Below are 17,045 nucleotides of genomic sequence, written 5' to 3' on the forward strand. Positions count from 1 at the left end.
TCTTACCATCTGATTCTTTTAGTTCCATGGTGCTCAGCAGTTGGCAGCCTGGTGTTTACATCACATCTCTACAAACTACAACCGTGTCTGCAGAAAATTCCCCCGAGAAATTAAACTTGTCTCCCCAGGTGAGTCATTTGGAACATCTAACCTGGTAAACATCTTACCGATATATTGCCTGTAAACTTAAAGAGCACCTGTCCTTCAGCAATAAATGCTGTGAAGGAGTTATGTATTAGCTGTTAATGCTAATGGTGTATTGTACACTGTTTTTGTCATTTTGTCTTGTTCTTCCTTGCTTAATGTTCAATAAAACAGAAATAAAAAAAAAAATAGCACAGAAGGTCTAATTAAACTGCTTCTTACTTTTACTCAGATGTTTTTCTTGTACAGATTTGCAACTGTGAAGGTGCCCTGCTGCATCAAGACACATCTGCATAGTTGTGTTCCCTAACTTGGGACATATACTCTATAAATAACAATAAATACATTAAGAGCAGGCTTAGCTGGGAGATTGCCCCATTCTCTTTTGGAACCCTAAAGCCTTGTACACACAGGCCGAAAATTGTCCACAATCGGATGGTTTCTATAGGCCCATGTGTACAGGGATTTACAAGGTCCCATGACCAGCTTCTGTTAAATGGGCATGCTGGAAAACCAGCATCTGACCCATTCACCACCTCAGCACGTCATAGTAAGGAACATCTTCCCCTGTCTAACATTTTTATAGCATTCTTGCTCAGAGTGTATGTAATTCTATAACCTTGTTTTAGTTTTGGATAATATATAGATTCATTTTATTTCTGTCTACCTGCTGGGGAGATTCACCCTTCCTATTGATCCCAGTGACCATTGTTTCTGATATAGTAGGTACTGGGAAATTCAACATTTCGAGTTGTCACAGAAACAAGAGGTGACCTGTAATCTTCCAATGGGGAAACCTGCTTTGGTGTCAACCGTGGGATATCCCTTTTGGTATGAAGAAATTACCTCTTTCTGCTCTATCTCTGGGACAGGAAGTGAAGGGAAATCTCCCCAACAGGAAACAGACAGCAAAAAAAAAAAAAAAATGAGAGGAGTCTTAACCATTTCCTGCTTTACATCATATTGCTTTGTTCCAGACTACAAATACAGAATTTCCTTAATTCACTCCCTTTTCAAAATCTCTGAAAGGCCCCTTTCTCACGGGACAGACTCTGCCAGGAGTCCGCCTGTTCAGCAGTGGAATCTGTCCGCAGGAGAATCAGGTGGATGGCTGATCCGTGTCCATGGCTGGGCGGTTGGATGTAAACGCACTGCCTGTCCGTTTACACCTGACTGCCATCCGATCCACTGGACGGATGGGGAATGGATCACTATCTGTCTTGTGTTTAGTGGATTGGATTGGAGATCGGCGGGTGTAAATCGACACATGTCCGTTTACACCCGCGGCTCCAAAGAGGAGAATGGAGGGTCCGATCGGTCTACCTGAAAAACTGACAGGCAGACCTGATTGGATCCCTCGTGTGAAAAGAACCTAAGGCTAGCCATACATTCGTTGAGCAGAGATGACTGAATGCATTTGATGTTTGGTGACAAATTTTCATCTGGCTCCTTCAGTTTTTCAGTTGAAGTTTAGTGCTTCTGACAGGGCCATCCATGGCTTGAAATTTGTCCAGTTTGAGATTGTGATTTCCTTGGAGATTCCCTTCATGCATTCAGCTGGTTCAAAGATGGGTAGATTTTATTTGCCCTATGTTCTTGGGTAGGTATCTATCTGTCAATGGGAGTCCTGTGTACAGTTAGTGCTGTTTGTGCTGTAGGTTTGTTTTTTAAAAAAAAGACAATTAACGAATTAATTACAAACCGCGCTCCCTGTAAAGTGCAAGTGCAGATATCACACACTAGTGTAAAGCAAAGTAAAATATGGTATGAAAAATAATGGGGATACTCATAAATAACTTTCAACTAAGTGAAATCCGCAAACAATCAAACATCAAAAATTAAAAAAACAAAAGACAAAAACAAGTGAAAACAACAGTTCAAAATTTAAATTCTAAAAATATTCAAAAATTGTATGTGTTCAAAAAAGTGTTCAAATAGTGTTGAAATCAGACTTCTAGATAAATCCTCCCGGGGATCAGCAAGGCATCAGACAACAGTAATCCACCACCATCACCGGCCACACGGCCTACTCACCAGATTGTGGTGACTCCCATGACAGGAGTCAAAAACGCTTCAAGAACAGCCAAAGAAGCTTCACACGATCACGGCTTTGTTCAGGTGCTGGAACTCAGGTGACTCAGGTAACACTGTAGCTGCTTGGATGCATGTAAACGAACTCCCGAATTAAGATTTCATTGGTCTCCAAGGTCATTGGAGACCATTAGTGCCATGAATGGGGAGAAAATGGATGGAAAACTCCCATCGTGAAGAATGCAAAAATTTATTGAACAAGCTAAAAGGCGCATCACCCACATGTGGGTTCGTGCGGACAAACAAAACAAACTGCGTTACGAACGGAAGTGGCGCGTCACGTTCGGTACGTCCGACCGGTTTCGTCAGTGCAAGCTAAAAACCGCATCACCCACGTGTGGGTTCATGCGTCCTGATGATGTCAGAATGCACTGACGAAACCGGTCGGACGTACCGAACGTGACACGCCACTTCTGTTCGTAACGCAGTTTGTTTTGTTTGTCCGCACGAACCCACATGTGGGTGATGCGGTTTTTAGCTTGCTTTTAGCTTGTTCAATACATTTTTGGCATACTTCACGATGGGAGTTTTCCATCCATTTTCTCCCCATTCATGGCACTAATGGTCTCCAATGACCCATCTTCATTTGGGAGTTAGTTTGCATGCATCCAAGCAGCTACATTGTTACCTGAGTCACCTGAGTTCCAGCACCTGAACAAAGCCGTGATCGTGTGAAACTTCTTTGGCTGTTCTTGAAGAGTTTTTGACTCCTGTCATGGGAGTCACCACAATCTGGTGAGTAGGCTGTGTGGCCGGTGATGGTGGATTACTGTGGTCTGATGCCTTTCTGAACCCTAGGAGGATTTATCCAGAAGTCTGTTTTCAACACTATTTGAACACATACAATTTTTGAATATTTTTTTTTTAATTTAAATTTTGAATTTTGAACTGTTTTCACTTGTTTTTGTCTTTTGATTTTTTAATTTTTGATGTTTGATTGTTTGCTGATTTCACTTAGTTGAAAGCTATTTATGAGTATCCCCATTATTTTTCACACCATATTTTACTTTGCTTTACACTAGTGTGTGATATCTGCACTTGCACTTTACAGGGAGCGCGGTTTGTAATTAATTAGTTAACTATTGTCTTTTTTATTTACTTTTATAACCTGCTGCTCCTTAATCAATTTTACATTCATTTAACTAGCTTCCATTTGCGTGGGTTGGTAGTTTCTACCATTTATTATACATCCTAGGTTTGTTTTTTTGTTTGTAGTTTATTTGTATATCTTGTCAGTAGAACTAATTGAGGCCGGGTGCATCAGATCCAAAGGCTTTCTCTTCTCCTGTCTACTGCCCTGTTTACCTCGGGACACAGGCTTCTTCTCTCACACTGCGACATGACAAAATTGGACAAATGGAGAGATAAAGTAGAAAGGAAATATGAAATGCATTAAAAATATACATATATAAACTGTATTTTATGTACACTGCATTATTTTTATTTTTTTTATGTTCAGAGAATCAGCAGATTCTAGAGGCTCAGCGATGGCCCCCCGTATGGTACCTTAAGGAGGAAGACCACTTTCAGAGGGCTCAGAGAGAACGTGAGAAGGAGACAGCTCTGCACCAGAAGAGACAGCCCAAGAGACGCTGGTTGTTCTGGAACAGCTCCAATACAGGATCCCCAGCATCATCTACTACTTCCTCCTCCGCGGTGGGTTAGGGCCTGCTACTGCGGCTCCATTATCTCCCTCTGGCAGCTATGAGTGCAAGCTGGGATGAGAGCTTGTGTACCTTGTGTCTAATTCTGTGTGATTGTGAACAATTGTTTCTCCTACTAAATACATGGGGACATTTATACAATACATATCTGGATTTAACTAAAATAAGTCCCTATCTGTAAATAGAATGCCTGAGCAATGCAACCACAGCTAGATTATCAGGAATGTTCCTCTTCCGATACACACACCTTACATTATCTGTATTACAACGCCACTTTTCCCAGATTAACCCAACTTGCACAGTATCATCACTTGTCTATAGACCATAATGAAGAAGGCAAGTCCCAATCAAACACATCTGATAAAAGCTGATCGCCCAACCACTCCAGAGACATACTGTGATTACAAATGACAAACAACAAGCCTTAATTTAGCAGTGTAAATCCTTTTGGATTCTTTCAAAATGTGAGAAGTACAAAACGATGAAGCAAAGTTTTGGGGTGCCATTCTCCTTCATCAGATGCCATCATTTTTATCTTTTCAGCCCACAAACCATAAGTGTAAGGTTATATTTCTATAGTTAACTTGGTAAGATAAAACTTTGCAATATGACCAATTTCACCTTATTTTGCTTCTCTTTAAATTGTATTCCCAATGTAATTACAGCAATTTGTAGGGATTGCTGACACCAAACATTTTCATAAGCTACTTTTTTTTTATATGTACAGAATGGTACTAAATTTATTTTGGAGAAGTTCCTTTTAAATTGATTTTACTGGCTGGTGCAGGTCACACACCCAAATTGCAGCATGTGGAATTGTTTTTCAGCACACTAGTACGCAGTGCATCTTTGGGGTGAACCTTGTTGAAGCATTTTACCTGCGTTGAAAAATAGGCTAGAATGATGCCAACACATTGGGGGAGCAGGGGTCAACTGATGTAGGTAAAACTTATAACTGAAAGCACTGTTGCCTAAAACTGTGCTGCAACTTATATAGGGTTATATATTACTCAGTTATGATTTTTCCTTAAAAGGTCACCCCAAGAATGGTCAGCTGAGTTTGACATCCTAGAATGCAAAATGAAGGTGAACTGTATTTGATATAAAGCTATCAGCCAGGATTATAGTGGTTAATGGCCTACTGCAGGGGTCTCCAAACTTTTTAAATAAAGGGACAGTTTACGGTCTTTCAGGCTTTAGGGGGGTAAACCATGACCATTGGTTTTAGCGGGAGGAATGGTGCCCAATCAATGGTGTCAGCGAGAGGAATAGTGCCCCATCGTTGGTGCCAGTGGAAGCAATAGTGCCCCATCGATGGTGTCAGTGCGAGGAATAATGCCCCATCTATGGTGTCAGCGAGAGGAATAGTGTCCTATCGATGGTGTCAGTGGGAGGAATAGTGCCCCATCGTTGGTGTCAGTGGAAGGAATAGTGTCTCATTGATGGTGTCAGTGGGAGGAATGGTGCCCCATTGTTGGTGTCAGTGGGTGTACTAATACCCCATTGATGGTGTCAGTGGAAGGAATAGTGCTCCGTTGATTGTGTCAGTGGGAGGAATGGTGCCTCATAATTGGTGTCAGTTGGAGGAAATGTGTCCTAAGCGCCTTATAAAGGCAAGCAAAGGGCCACATCTGTCCCCTGGGCCGCAGTTTGGAGACCACTAACCTATCATTAGTCAATTACCCAGACTGGAGGTATATAAAATGTAATTACACTTGGACCTCTGATCATGGCTTAGTTTGCCATCTGGATGGTTGGTCACACCAACTCTTTGTGCCAGCAAGTTGGTGCAATCAGAGGGTAGCAGGATTTGCATTCCAAAAATAAGTTCCATGACAAGTAATTTATATATTTACAGTTACAGTTTTTAATAATGATGTCCCTAGCCAAACATGCATGCAGCTTTCCTACTTCTGGCAATGGCTGGTGAAATTTAATCCAAATATGAACACGAGATTTATGGTGTCATTTGAATCCATACTCTTGTAAAAAGAAGGATCCAGACACCTGATCATTATCAATTTTCTTTTACAGCATTGATATTTGTATCTGAAGTTAAGACAAATCAGCCATATTGCCTTGTAAGGATGGAAGATGGATTGATTCAAGCATGACGGTTTTAACAAAGGGAAAGTGAAGGTGTTGCCTGCAGCAACAAATATCATTCATGTTTTCATTCTCCAACTGCAGTTGGAAGATGAGGGCCTGAATACGTTGCTATGGCATTTTTTGTTAACTTAGGATTCTTAGGTGTAAGGCTCGTCCTTTACAGAAGCCTAGCCTGTGGCTTGTCCCAACCTGTCCTCTCTGTCACAGGGTGGCCATGGTATGGACTTACAGAGCCTCTTGGGACCTTCCTTTCATCATCGGTCACAAATTTCCATCCCCTCAGTACCTAACCTTTACTAATACAGGGTTTCTTGCACACCTATCACTATAGGTGCACAACTTTGAAAATAAATGTACAGAAAAAATGTGTGTACAGATTAGTAAATGAAAAGTGAAAACCTTGTATGTGGATGGTACATACTGGCAGTGTTTCTTGACTTTTAAAGGATGGCCAGGCTGCATTCATGGAAAGACAGAAGTTAAGATATTTTATTCTCTTTTACAGTACCATACAATTGCTGCAGAGCTTTGCAAAGTACCAATCATAGTAGTCCCAGCCCTAGGGAAGCTTGCCCTTACACAACCCTGCCTTTCTGCATACCAACACAGTAGGGTTATTTGGGTAGAAGTGGAAATTATTCTGCCTGTATATTTTGTATTTTTTAATTAAGTGGAGAAAACTCATGCAAATGTGAAGATAGTGCCTATTCCATGCAGATATTTTCCATATTGGAAATGATCCTAAGATCCTAGCACAGAAAAAGATAAGTGCCACCAGCTAACAAACACAATGTTCTTAATATAATTAAAATTTTAATCTGATGGATCTCCAGTGTTCCAAAATTCTAGATATGATTCTGTAACTTGGCACATTATTCCATGTGAGATTAATACACAGTGATCACTTGTTTCTTATTAGCATTTTATCTATTTTATTGGTGATCACATAATTCTTACACATTAATAACATTTATAACATCCCAAGTACTAGCTGTGATTTTGTAGCAGGCCTTTGGGATCACAAGAATACTTGCATCATGCAATCTCATTTTAAACATAAAGGACCTCGTTACTAAATTTGACACTGGGTGACACAGTCATAAAAAGAAAAACAGACTTAGAAAAAAGCTGTATTTTTAGTAGCATCCTATTTATTATCTAGATGGTGATTGTGCATCCTTTCCAAATTTCTGTGTGCTGTGATGGCCTTCAAAAATGTACTGGCAGGTAAATTGACTTCTACCTAAAACTCTTCCTAATATACAGTATATGTGTATGTGTTTATGGCTGTAATAGGACATGATTTGGAAAATCTTTCAGGCATAGTGAGTGGTGATAGCAAGATACCTAATATAGAAAGGCAAGTCCTTTATCAAATTCAGCAACCTTTAACATCTTCCTTATTGCTATGTGCATCCTGGGGCTGTAGGTTCAAACTCTGGGCTTTGATTCTTCTCACAAATACTGTTCATCTCAAGAGATTATACTGAGGTTTCTAAGGATGTTTGAGATTCTCTGTGCCGAACACCAGGGGGTTTAATATTATTATACTACTTAAATCTCTTGGTTGGTTGCTTGCAGTGCTCAGCTAAAATGGCATAGTGTATGATGAGGTAAGTTAAACCTCATGAGTTGCTGGAAGATCCATTAAAAGTTCTTACCAAAGATGTTTGATAAATGTGCAAATATTGTACTTACGATCGTTTCCCCATTCCAGCATTACAGATTTACTCAGTGGACATACACCAGCAAATGGCTAACAAATACACTATATTTGTACAGTGTAGTGCAATTAGTTCCATATATCACATAATTATGTTAATGATGTCTTTATTAAAGGCCTTATTGCATTCCTGTGATTCCAGTCAAACTATTATGTGAAGCAAGAATATACTTGATGGTAGGACATGCTGCTACATAGGTTGCCCTCATGTGGTCCATGTAATCCAGAACTGATAAATTAGTGAGTGGACACTGGTAGGCTAAAGCACTGATTAGCATTTTGTGTCTCTCAAGCACTGCATACAGAAGCTTCAGGCTCTACTTCATCCACTATAGGGTTTTCTTATGCTGCATTCTAATTAAATAACAGAGAATCCAGTGGAAAGTATAGATTAGACTATAGCTTTTGGCTAGCTGGTAGCATGTCCACTATAGGGTCTTACAACTTATGCTGCATTCTAATTAAATAACAGAGAATCCAATGGAAAGTATGGATTGGACTACAGCTATTGACCAGCTGGTAGCACATCTAGCATGTCCACTATAGGGTTTTACTACTTATTCTGCATTCTAATTAAATAATGGAGAATCCAATGGAAAGTATGGAGTGGACTATAGCTATTGGCCAGTTGGTAGTATTTCTAGCATGTCCACTATAGGGTCTTACTACTTATGCTGCATTCTAATTTAAATAACAGAAAATCCAATGGATAGTATGGATTGGACTATAGCTATTGGCTAGCTGGTAGCACATCTAGCATGTCCACTATAGGGCCTTACATCTTATGCTGCATTCTAATTAAATAACAGGGAATCCAATGGAAAGTATGGATTGGACTATAGCTATTGACCAGCTGGTAGCACGTCTAGCATGTCTACTATAGGGCCTTACATCTTATGCTGCATTCTAATTAAGTAACAGAGAATCAAATGGAAAGTATGGATTGGACTATAGCTATTGACCAGCTGGTAGCACATCTAGCATGTCCACTATAGGGTCTTCTTATGCTGCATTCTAATTAAATAACAGAAAATCAAATGGACAGTATGGATTGGACTATAGCTATTGGCTAGCCAATAGCATGTCTAGTGATGCTGATCATTGGGATGCATTCAGGCATGGACAGTTTTGAGGCAGCCGATCACTGCTTTTATTACATATTGGCTGCCTTACTGTCAATTAATACATCCATATTTCTAAATTGCAGAATCGGAAATTGTATTACTCAGGCAATGTGTGGTTCAGACTATTTGCTTCCACCCATAACAGAATTAGTAGCTTGTACTGGACTTACTCTTTAGGATGTAAACAGATGATCATCCGTTCACATCTGTCTGCCCATAGCAATGCATTGCTGAACGTTTTTCATCCATCAATGGATGGATGAAAAATGGATATATGGAACGCCCGTGTGAAAGTAGCCTTTAGGGTTCTGTCTGTCCAGTCTCTTTGAAAGGTTATAGATCTACCTTTGCTACAGAAATACATATACAGAAAATGCAGTCTGTCTACTTCTTTGTTTGGGTCGTACAGGTCAGGTCCATTCAGTATGTACCGATCTGGTGTATGAAATTCTGGGAATGTACATACTTTGAGTACAGTTAAGCTGTATGTGTGAGTGTGTTTGTTATAGTTATATTGCCTCCCTTGGAGTCACTGGCTGCTGTATCCAGGAGGGCTGCTTCTGTATAAATAAATATATATAAAGTTTATTGTATATTTTGGGTTACTTGGACTGATATTTCTGTTTACAGAAAGGCAATGTTTCCTTTTTTTAAATAAAGTTACAAACAGCATCAGTTTGTTTTAATTATTATTATATCTGTGAGTTGCTTCTATAATGTACTAGTTATGGAGCTGAAATTTGAAGACTTAAGACAAAATATTGTTAAGGTGTGGCCTATCCAGCCAATACAATGCTTGCTTCTTGTGTAACTTGCATTAGAAACATGATTCCTGAAATCGGATTGGCTGCTGTGGGCATCCTAGAACACAGTTTATATTTGAGACTCAGCGAATCACTTATTTAAATACGAAAAAAGGGATAAAAACTGCGCTAAGGGAAAGTAAAAACAACTAAACACATACACCTAATCCCAAAGAATACCAGTGGAACGACATGTGAAAAATTATTAGAGCAGCAATTCTCCTGCACAACATAAATACAGTGATCAAAAATAGAAAAACATAGAATCACGCTAAACATGTCAAAATATTTGCATAAAGTGAGTGTACTCTCATACACCAACCCGATATTTAAATGGTCAAATGTCCACATATGTGCAACCATATAAATTGTGAAAGAAAATCCTAAATCTCAAATTGACATGACACCTGAAAAATTTATATATATTGCCCAAAAGTAAGTGCATAACAAAAACAATTGGCCAAAATAGAAAAATGTGATATAATTGTATCCAAAAACCTAAACCGTATCACCCGTGAACTAAAAAATTAATAGATTGTAATGTCCATCCATAAATAGTGGAATCTTCGGAGTTTGTGAGAACTTGTGCACAGTCCACCACCGTTAAGTAGAGGGTTACTGCTTACTGGAAGCCCATGATCCCCCGCTACAGAGGATCAAGGGAAGCCTGTATAGAGAAATGCCCTCCAGGCAGGCCCAGATTTAATCCCTTTGCCGCCCCAAGGCCGGGTCCTTCAATGAGAGGGGAGAGTAGCCGACAGAGAGGGGAGAGTAGCCGACAGAGAGGGGGAGCTGCTGACAGAGGGGGGCGATAGGGCAGATGAGAAAGATACCTCAGTGAGGACTCCAGGAGACACAGCAGAGCACACACCAGGCAAGGAGGCGGGACTCCGGGCGGCCGCGGTCACCCACAGTCCAGCCCCGCCTCCACATGTGAGCAATCACAGACTCTCGTGTCCACCACCCGCATGTGACCTATTCAGCCAATCACAGGCTGAATAGGTACGCCTGCTGCCCATCGCTGAGCTCGGTTCGGATGCGGAGCGCACAGGCAGTAATAAATGTGTAACAGTGATGGCACGGGAATCAGGATGCTGAACTGCTGCTATATGTGCCCGGATTTCAGGCGGCTTGAAAAACAGGCACGTGTCCAAAACCGGACAGGTGGCAATCCTAGCGGCGCCGCCCCTGCACCACCGCCCCCCCCCCCCCCCCCCCAGGCCTGGCATCGGTGGCCTTGTGGGAAATCGGGCCCTGCCTCCAGGGCATATCGGATACATCTAATGACATTGATACGTTAGTGGTGATAATGCGGTCTTCGGAGACTCCAAACATAACTCATAACACCTCAAATCTCCTCATTTTGTTCCCAGCTCATGGGTGGATGTGCATGGCATGTAAAGATATAAGTGCTCCAATAGTGTAAAACCTTCAGAGTTTATTGAATAATAAAACACAGTATCGCACTTACATTTAAAAAGCAGACAAACCGCCTTTATGTTTGGTGCGCCGGTCGGTAACACTCAGACAAACCCGTCCTCCTGGAACCATCAACAAAGACACAAGGTGATGTCAGCGCGTCGCTCTGCCCTGCGCATTTCATAATAGATTACATCGTCCAGGGGCACGGGCGGCGCGCTGCGTCACCTCCCTTTGTACTCTGGCAACCCAAGCAAGCCTCGACCTGGGCCCTAGTCCGCCGACAGACATGCGCAATAGCGCTATGGAAGGTCCATATGCCACATAATAACGGGTCAGGGTCGGGATCCGTAATTGTAATAAATCACAACATTGTGAATAATAAAATAAAATAAAAATTCTAAAACACAAAGGCATCCGATTGCTGACCGAACCCAAAAGGCAGGGACACAGGGAAAAATATATATATGAAAAATAAATATAAAAAAAACATTCGGAATGCCTTACACCACTCGACTTGGTCGTAAATGGGTTAGATGTTCACACCAGTGTCACCTGCAGCCACTATGCCGTGCACCACCTGGTGGTCAAACCATGAATCACATTGAGATATTTAGGAGCTGAAGCCAATGTCCAGTGACAAAACTTACAGAGCTCATAATCTCAATCTCACGCACTGAGATAATCTAAAAGGACACTAAAAACTAAAACTCCTATTAAGCATCTAATTAAAAATGCTCAAACCATAATGGTAAAATTCCAAATCATTTACAGCCATCAGATATAAATCGAAGAGCCAGAAATGCAGCCCAAATTCACACAGGGGTCACTCCCATGATAATATAAGTGACACCCAGTGGACAAATTAAGGAATGCAAGCTCACTATTACCCGATGGCCCAGTTAACATTTAAAAAACAATTTCTAGAGTTCCATTATCGACAAAAGCGTATGGTTTGAAGGGAAAAAAAACTCATCTGGCACAACACATAAACGAATGTGTGTGTGTATATAAGGACATCCAGACAGACAAAGACCCAGAACTTAGAGGCTCAAAGATCACCCCAACCAAAACCCAAAATTAGGAACTCAAGAAAACATGCAGGCATCAAAATAAATGTCCATCTATCTCCCAAAATGTAACATTTGCAAGAAAAATTTCCTTAGGATCACACAATCATGAGAAAAATCAAAATGAACATAAACTTATTTAAATAGGAAATGTTATGACTGTGGTTCATAATTCACAGTTGGAGGAGTTTTAATCCTTATTGCAACTATCATGGATGGATGACATTTCTTCCATTGGCAGCACAGCCTGAGCCAACATGCAGTATATTGCTAATCCTCATTGCTGCTTATAAAGTCTAGTCACAATATGTATAGTGGATCAGCATAAGAAAACCTCATTAGAAATCCAAACAACAAAAATAAATGTTACTGTTCATCTCTCCCCATCCTTGAGTTTCTGCATTAAAATTTGACTTTAATATGGTGACCAATTTTCTGTACCTTAGTAGGGAAGGAGGCAAAGCAATAATATGACAAAACTACCAAACACTTTGTAGATGTCTTACAATGCACTTCCATAGCCATACAAAGCCCAAATCCAGCCTAAATGTTTCTTCTTGTTTTTCATACAGTAGAAAGCAGTTTAAATTTGCTAAGATTTTGATTGCAGACGACTTCTCACTTCTTGCCTGCCTAGAGAAAATCAGTGAACAGGAAGTGATGGGAAATCTCACCAATGTGAGAAAGCAACAAAAAACACATTTTTAGTGCAGAGAGGGAAAGGTTACAGCCCTTTTTAAAGTTATTATTGCTGTGGGTACCTTCCTGTCTCTGTGACCCATACCCCTTATTTTTTTCCCCTGGGGTCCCTTGGGCTTTATTCAAACAGGCACTGGCCCCCCATTGTGAAGTGTTTTTGTGCCTGCATTGTCTCCAAACTGTGTTTTCATAGGAATAAATGGAAGTTCTTCCACTCGTGGATGCATCAAAAACCTGGCTGGGGGACTTTTTTCTTTAATAGTTTCATTTAAAGCAGAACTCCGGAGGCAAAAAATCCCCATGCAGTGGGCCTGTGTCCATACTGCATGGGTTAACTGCTCCTTTTTGTCTAGGGGTGAACACAGAGCCTATACTCACCTGATCCTTCGGAAAACGACGCTGCCCCACATCCAGCAGTGGACTGTTCCTGCTGTCCTCACGTCTAGAGCTGGTCTATGGGCATGAGGATGTCAGGAACAGTCCACCGCACAAGACTGCTAGACCACAGAGAGGGGCAGGAGTGGCAGAGACTGGTCTTGCGCTGGAAAGATCAGCAGATTAGGTGAGTATATCTCAGCTTTCCTCTCCCCTAGACAAAAAAGAGCAGTTAACACAAACATTTTTTTTTGAGTTTTCAACATTTTACAGGTGAGAAAACATTGGAACAAGAAAAATTTGCAATCTTTGTGTTGCACTTGAAATATCATTATATATAGAAAGTCGCAAAGGACTATCATTTAATACAAGGACACAAGGAATGTGTAGCTGGGCGACTTTTGATGAAGAGGTTGTGTAATTCTTGAGTAGGCCACACAATGAAGATCTTAGAGGAGTGGGGACATGTAAGTCTAAGACACTGGAGGTATGCTAAGGTAGAAGAGAGTATTTAGGGATAACCTTACACAACATACAGTTATGCTTTGAGGTGATGGATCTCCACCCAGGAATAAAAAGTTCCTCAATGACATAGCTGCCTTTCATTCAACTGTATGGCATGAGAATGGCAACTGCGGAATTCCTCCTCCTGTTTAAGAAGTTTCAGGTCAAGACCTGAAACTTCTTAAAGTAAGGAGGGGTTTGGGTTCCTGGAGGACTGGGCCCACTTCTCAGTCAATAACCGGTACTATAGAAGGGACGCACTGCACCTTAATGAGGAGGGTGCAGATCAACTGGGAATGAAGATGGCCAAAAAAAGGGGTTTTTAAACTAGGCGATGGGGGGGAGGGTCCAGAGGTAGAGATAGTCAGCGCAGAACATATTCCAGAGGGTAGTATTGGGGGCATTAGTGGTAGGTTGACCAAAGCACATAAACCCAAGGTAAGTATAGTAGCAAGTCCTAGTTGCAATCTCAGAACACCCAATGGTGTTAATAATATGCGACTGGTCTAAACTACGTGGCATGTTCACCAATGCCAGGAGCCTGACGGACAAGATGGATGAACTAGAGATACTGTTGTACGAGGAGGATTTGGATTTTGTGGGAATTTCAGAGACCTGGTTCAACAGCTCTCATGATTGGCTGGCAAACATTCAAGGGTATACCATTTATCGCAAGGATAGAGAGGGTAAAAAGGGGGAGGGGTATGCCTATATATCAAGAATAATGTACAAGTGAATGTGAGAGATGACATCACTAAGGGAGCTAGGGAGGAGGTGGAATCCTTATGGGTGGAGCTCCAAAGGGATGAAGCTAAGGGGAAAATAATACTGTGAGTATGCTATAGGCCCCCTAACCTGAGGGAGGAAGGGGAGACAGATCTCCTATCACAATTTGAATTAGCAGCAAGGATGGGAAGTGTTATCATGGGGGATTTTAACTATCCAGACATAGAACTGCGCATTCATCTAAGGCTCGCCAGTTCCTAAATGTCTTGCATGATAATTTTATGGGTCAGATGGTAGACGCACCAACTAGAAATAAAGCGTTACTGGATCTACTGATTACCAACAATACAGACCTGATCACGGATGTGGAAATACGGGGCAATTTAGGTAACAGCGATCACAGGTCAATTGGCTTTAGTATAAATCACACAAATAGGAAACATAAGGGGAATACAAAGACACTGAATTTCAAAAGAGCCAACTTCCCTAAACTACGAGCCTTGCTAGAAGGCATACATTGGAATAAAATCTTAGGAACAAAGAACACGGAGGAGAGATGGGTTTTCTTTAAGAGCATATTAAATAAGGGCATTAGCCAATGCATCTGTCAGAAACCATGAATCAGACCGAGACAGAAGTACAGTTAATCACACTTGTAAGCGTAGTCAATACATAGCCAGAGTTCAGTAACCAGATCGGGTAGTAAGCCAATGCCAATGCCAATGTCAGAGAGCCAGAGATCAATGTAGTAGTACAGCAAGCAGGATCAGGAGCCAGAAGGGACGTCAGCCGAGCAAGTCTTCAACAGGAACGCAGGAGAAAGGTCTCTGAGATGTGACCAAAGGCGAAGGCAGAGATGAAGTGAGCTGGACGGCTTTAAGTAGGCAGGACTGACGAGTAGATCAACAACAGCTGAGTCACTGTGGAGAGAAAGGAGCTGGCAATTAGCCAACAGCTGAGTGGCCAGCTCAGAGAAGGAAGGGCTGAGCCCAGCCCTGACAGCATCCCATTGGGTAATAAATTTAAAAAAGCGATCAAAAGTCCTGGATGGCTTAACTCCAATGTAAAAATGCATATAAAAGGAAAGGAGAAGGCGTTCAAAAAATACAAGATTGAGGGATCATCATCAGCATTCAGACTTTATAAAGAATGCAACAAGAAATGTAAGGGTGCAATAAGGACGGCTAAGATAAAACATGAAAGACACATAGCGGAGGAAAGCAAAAAAAATCCCAAGAAATTCTTTAAGTATGTAAACAGTAAAAAAGGGAGGACAGACCATATTGCCCCAATAAAGAATGAGGAAGGACATCTGGTTACAAAGGATGGGGAGATGGCGAAGGTATTGAATGTATTCTTCTCCTCAGTCTTCACAAGGGAATCGGGGGGCTTCAGCAACCAAAACTGCAGTGTTTATCCTCATGACACAACACAGTAAGCACCTCCATGGTTAACAGAGGACAGAAGTAAAATTAGACTTGGGAAACTTAACATTAATAAATCACCGGGACCAGATGGCTTGCCCCCGAGGTTACTTAGGGAACTCAGTCAAGTAATTGCCAGACCATTGTTCCTCATTTTTACTGACAGTCTACTGACTGGAATGGTACCAGCTGATTGGAGAAAAGCCAATGTAGCACCAATATTTAAAAAGGGCCCAAAATACATCCCTGGGAATTAAAGATCAGTTAGCCTAACATCAATAGTATGTAAACTCTTGGAGGGGATGATAAGGGACTATATACAAGATTTTAGTAATGAGAACGGTATCATTAGCAGTAATCAGCATGGATTTATGAAGAATCATTCTTGCCAAACCAAACTATTAATCTTCTATGAGGAGGTGAGTTGCCATCCAGATAAAGGAAGGCCCGTAGACATTGTGTATCTGGATTTTGCAAAAGCATTTGACACAGTTCCCCATAAACGTTTACTGTACAAAATAAGGTCTGTTGGCATGGACCATAGGGTAAGTACGTGGATAGAAAACTGGCTACAAGGGCGGGTTCAGAGGGTGGTAATAAACGGGGAGTACTCGGAATGGTCAGGGGAGGGTAGTGGGGTCCCCCAGAGTTCTGTGCTGGGACCAATCCTATTTAATTTGTTCATAAATGACCTGGAGGATGGAGTAAACATATCAATCTCTGTATTTGCGGACAATACTAAGCTAGGCAGGGCAATAACTTCTCCACAGGATGTGGAAACCTTGCAAAAAGATCTGAACAAATTAATGGGGTGGCCAACTACATGGCAAATGAGGTTCAATGTAGAAAAATGTAAAATAATGCAATTGAGTGGCAAAAATATGAATGCAATCTATACACTGGGGGGAGAACCTCTGGGGGAATCTAGGATGGAAAAGGACCTGGGGGTCCTAGTAGATGATCAGCTCGGCAGTGGCATGCAATGCCAAGCTGCTGCTAACAAAGCAAACAGAATATTGGCATGCATTAAAAAGGGTATCAACTCCAGAGATAAAACAATAATTCTCCCGCGCTACAAGACTCTGGTCCGGCCGCACCTGGAGTATGCTGTCCAGTTCTGGGCATCAGTACTCAGGAAGGATGTACTGGAAATGGAGCGAGTACAAAGAA

At 41.3% G+C, this 17,045-nt stretch overlaps 1 protein-coding gene across 5 annotated transcripts in view; it reads left to right on the top strand.

Annotated features, from left to right (window-relative positions):
• RHOBTB2 (Rho related BTB domain containing 2) overlaps window positions 1-9,527 on the top strand; it is a 79,874-nt gene extending 70,347 nt beyond the window's left edge. For all 5 annotated transcript variants that reach the window (XM_073622302.1, XM_073622300.1, XM_073622301.1 and 2 more), the window contains 2 exons: window positions 23-128; window positions 3,695-9,527. In XM_073622302.1, the coding sequence (XP_073478403.1) occupies window positions 23-128; window positions 3,695-3,900 (312 nt within the window). In that variant the 3' untranslated portion in view covers window positions 3,901-9,527. The remainder of the gene's footprint in view (window positions 1-22; window positions 129-3,694) is intronic.
• Window positions 9,528-17,045: the final 7,518 nt, after the last annotated feature.

This window comes from Aquarana catesbeiana, linkage group LG03 (assembly GCF_042186555.1).
Source record: "Aquarana catesbeiana isolate 2022-GZ linkage group LG03, ASM4218655v1, whole genome shotgun sequence".
Classification (NCBI taxonomy): Eukaryota; Metazoa; Chordata; class Amphibia; order Anura; family Ranidae; genus Aquarana; species Aquarana catesbeiana.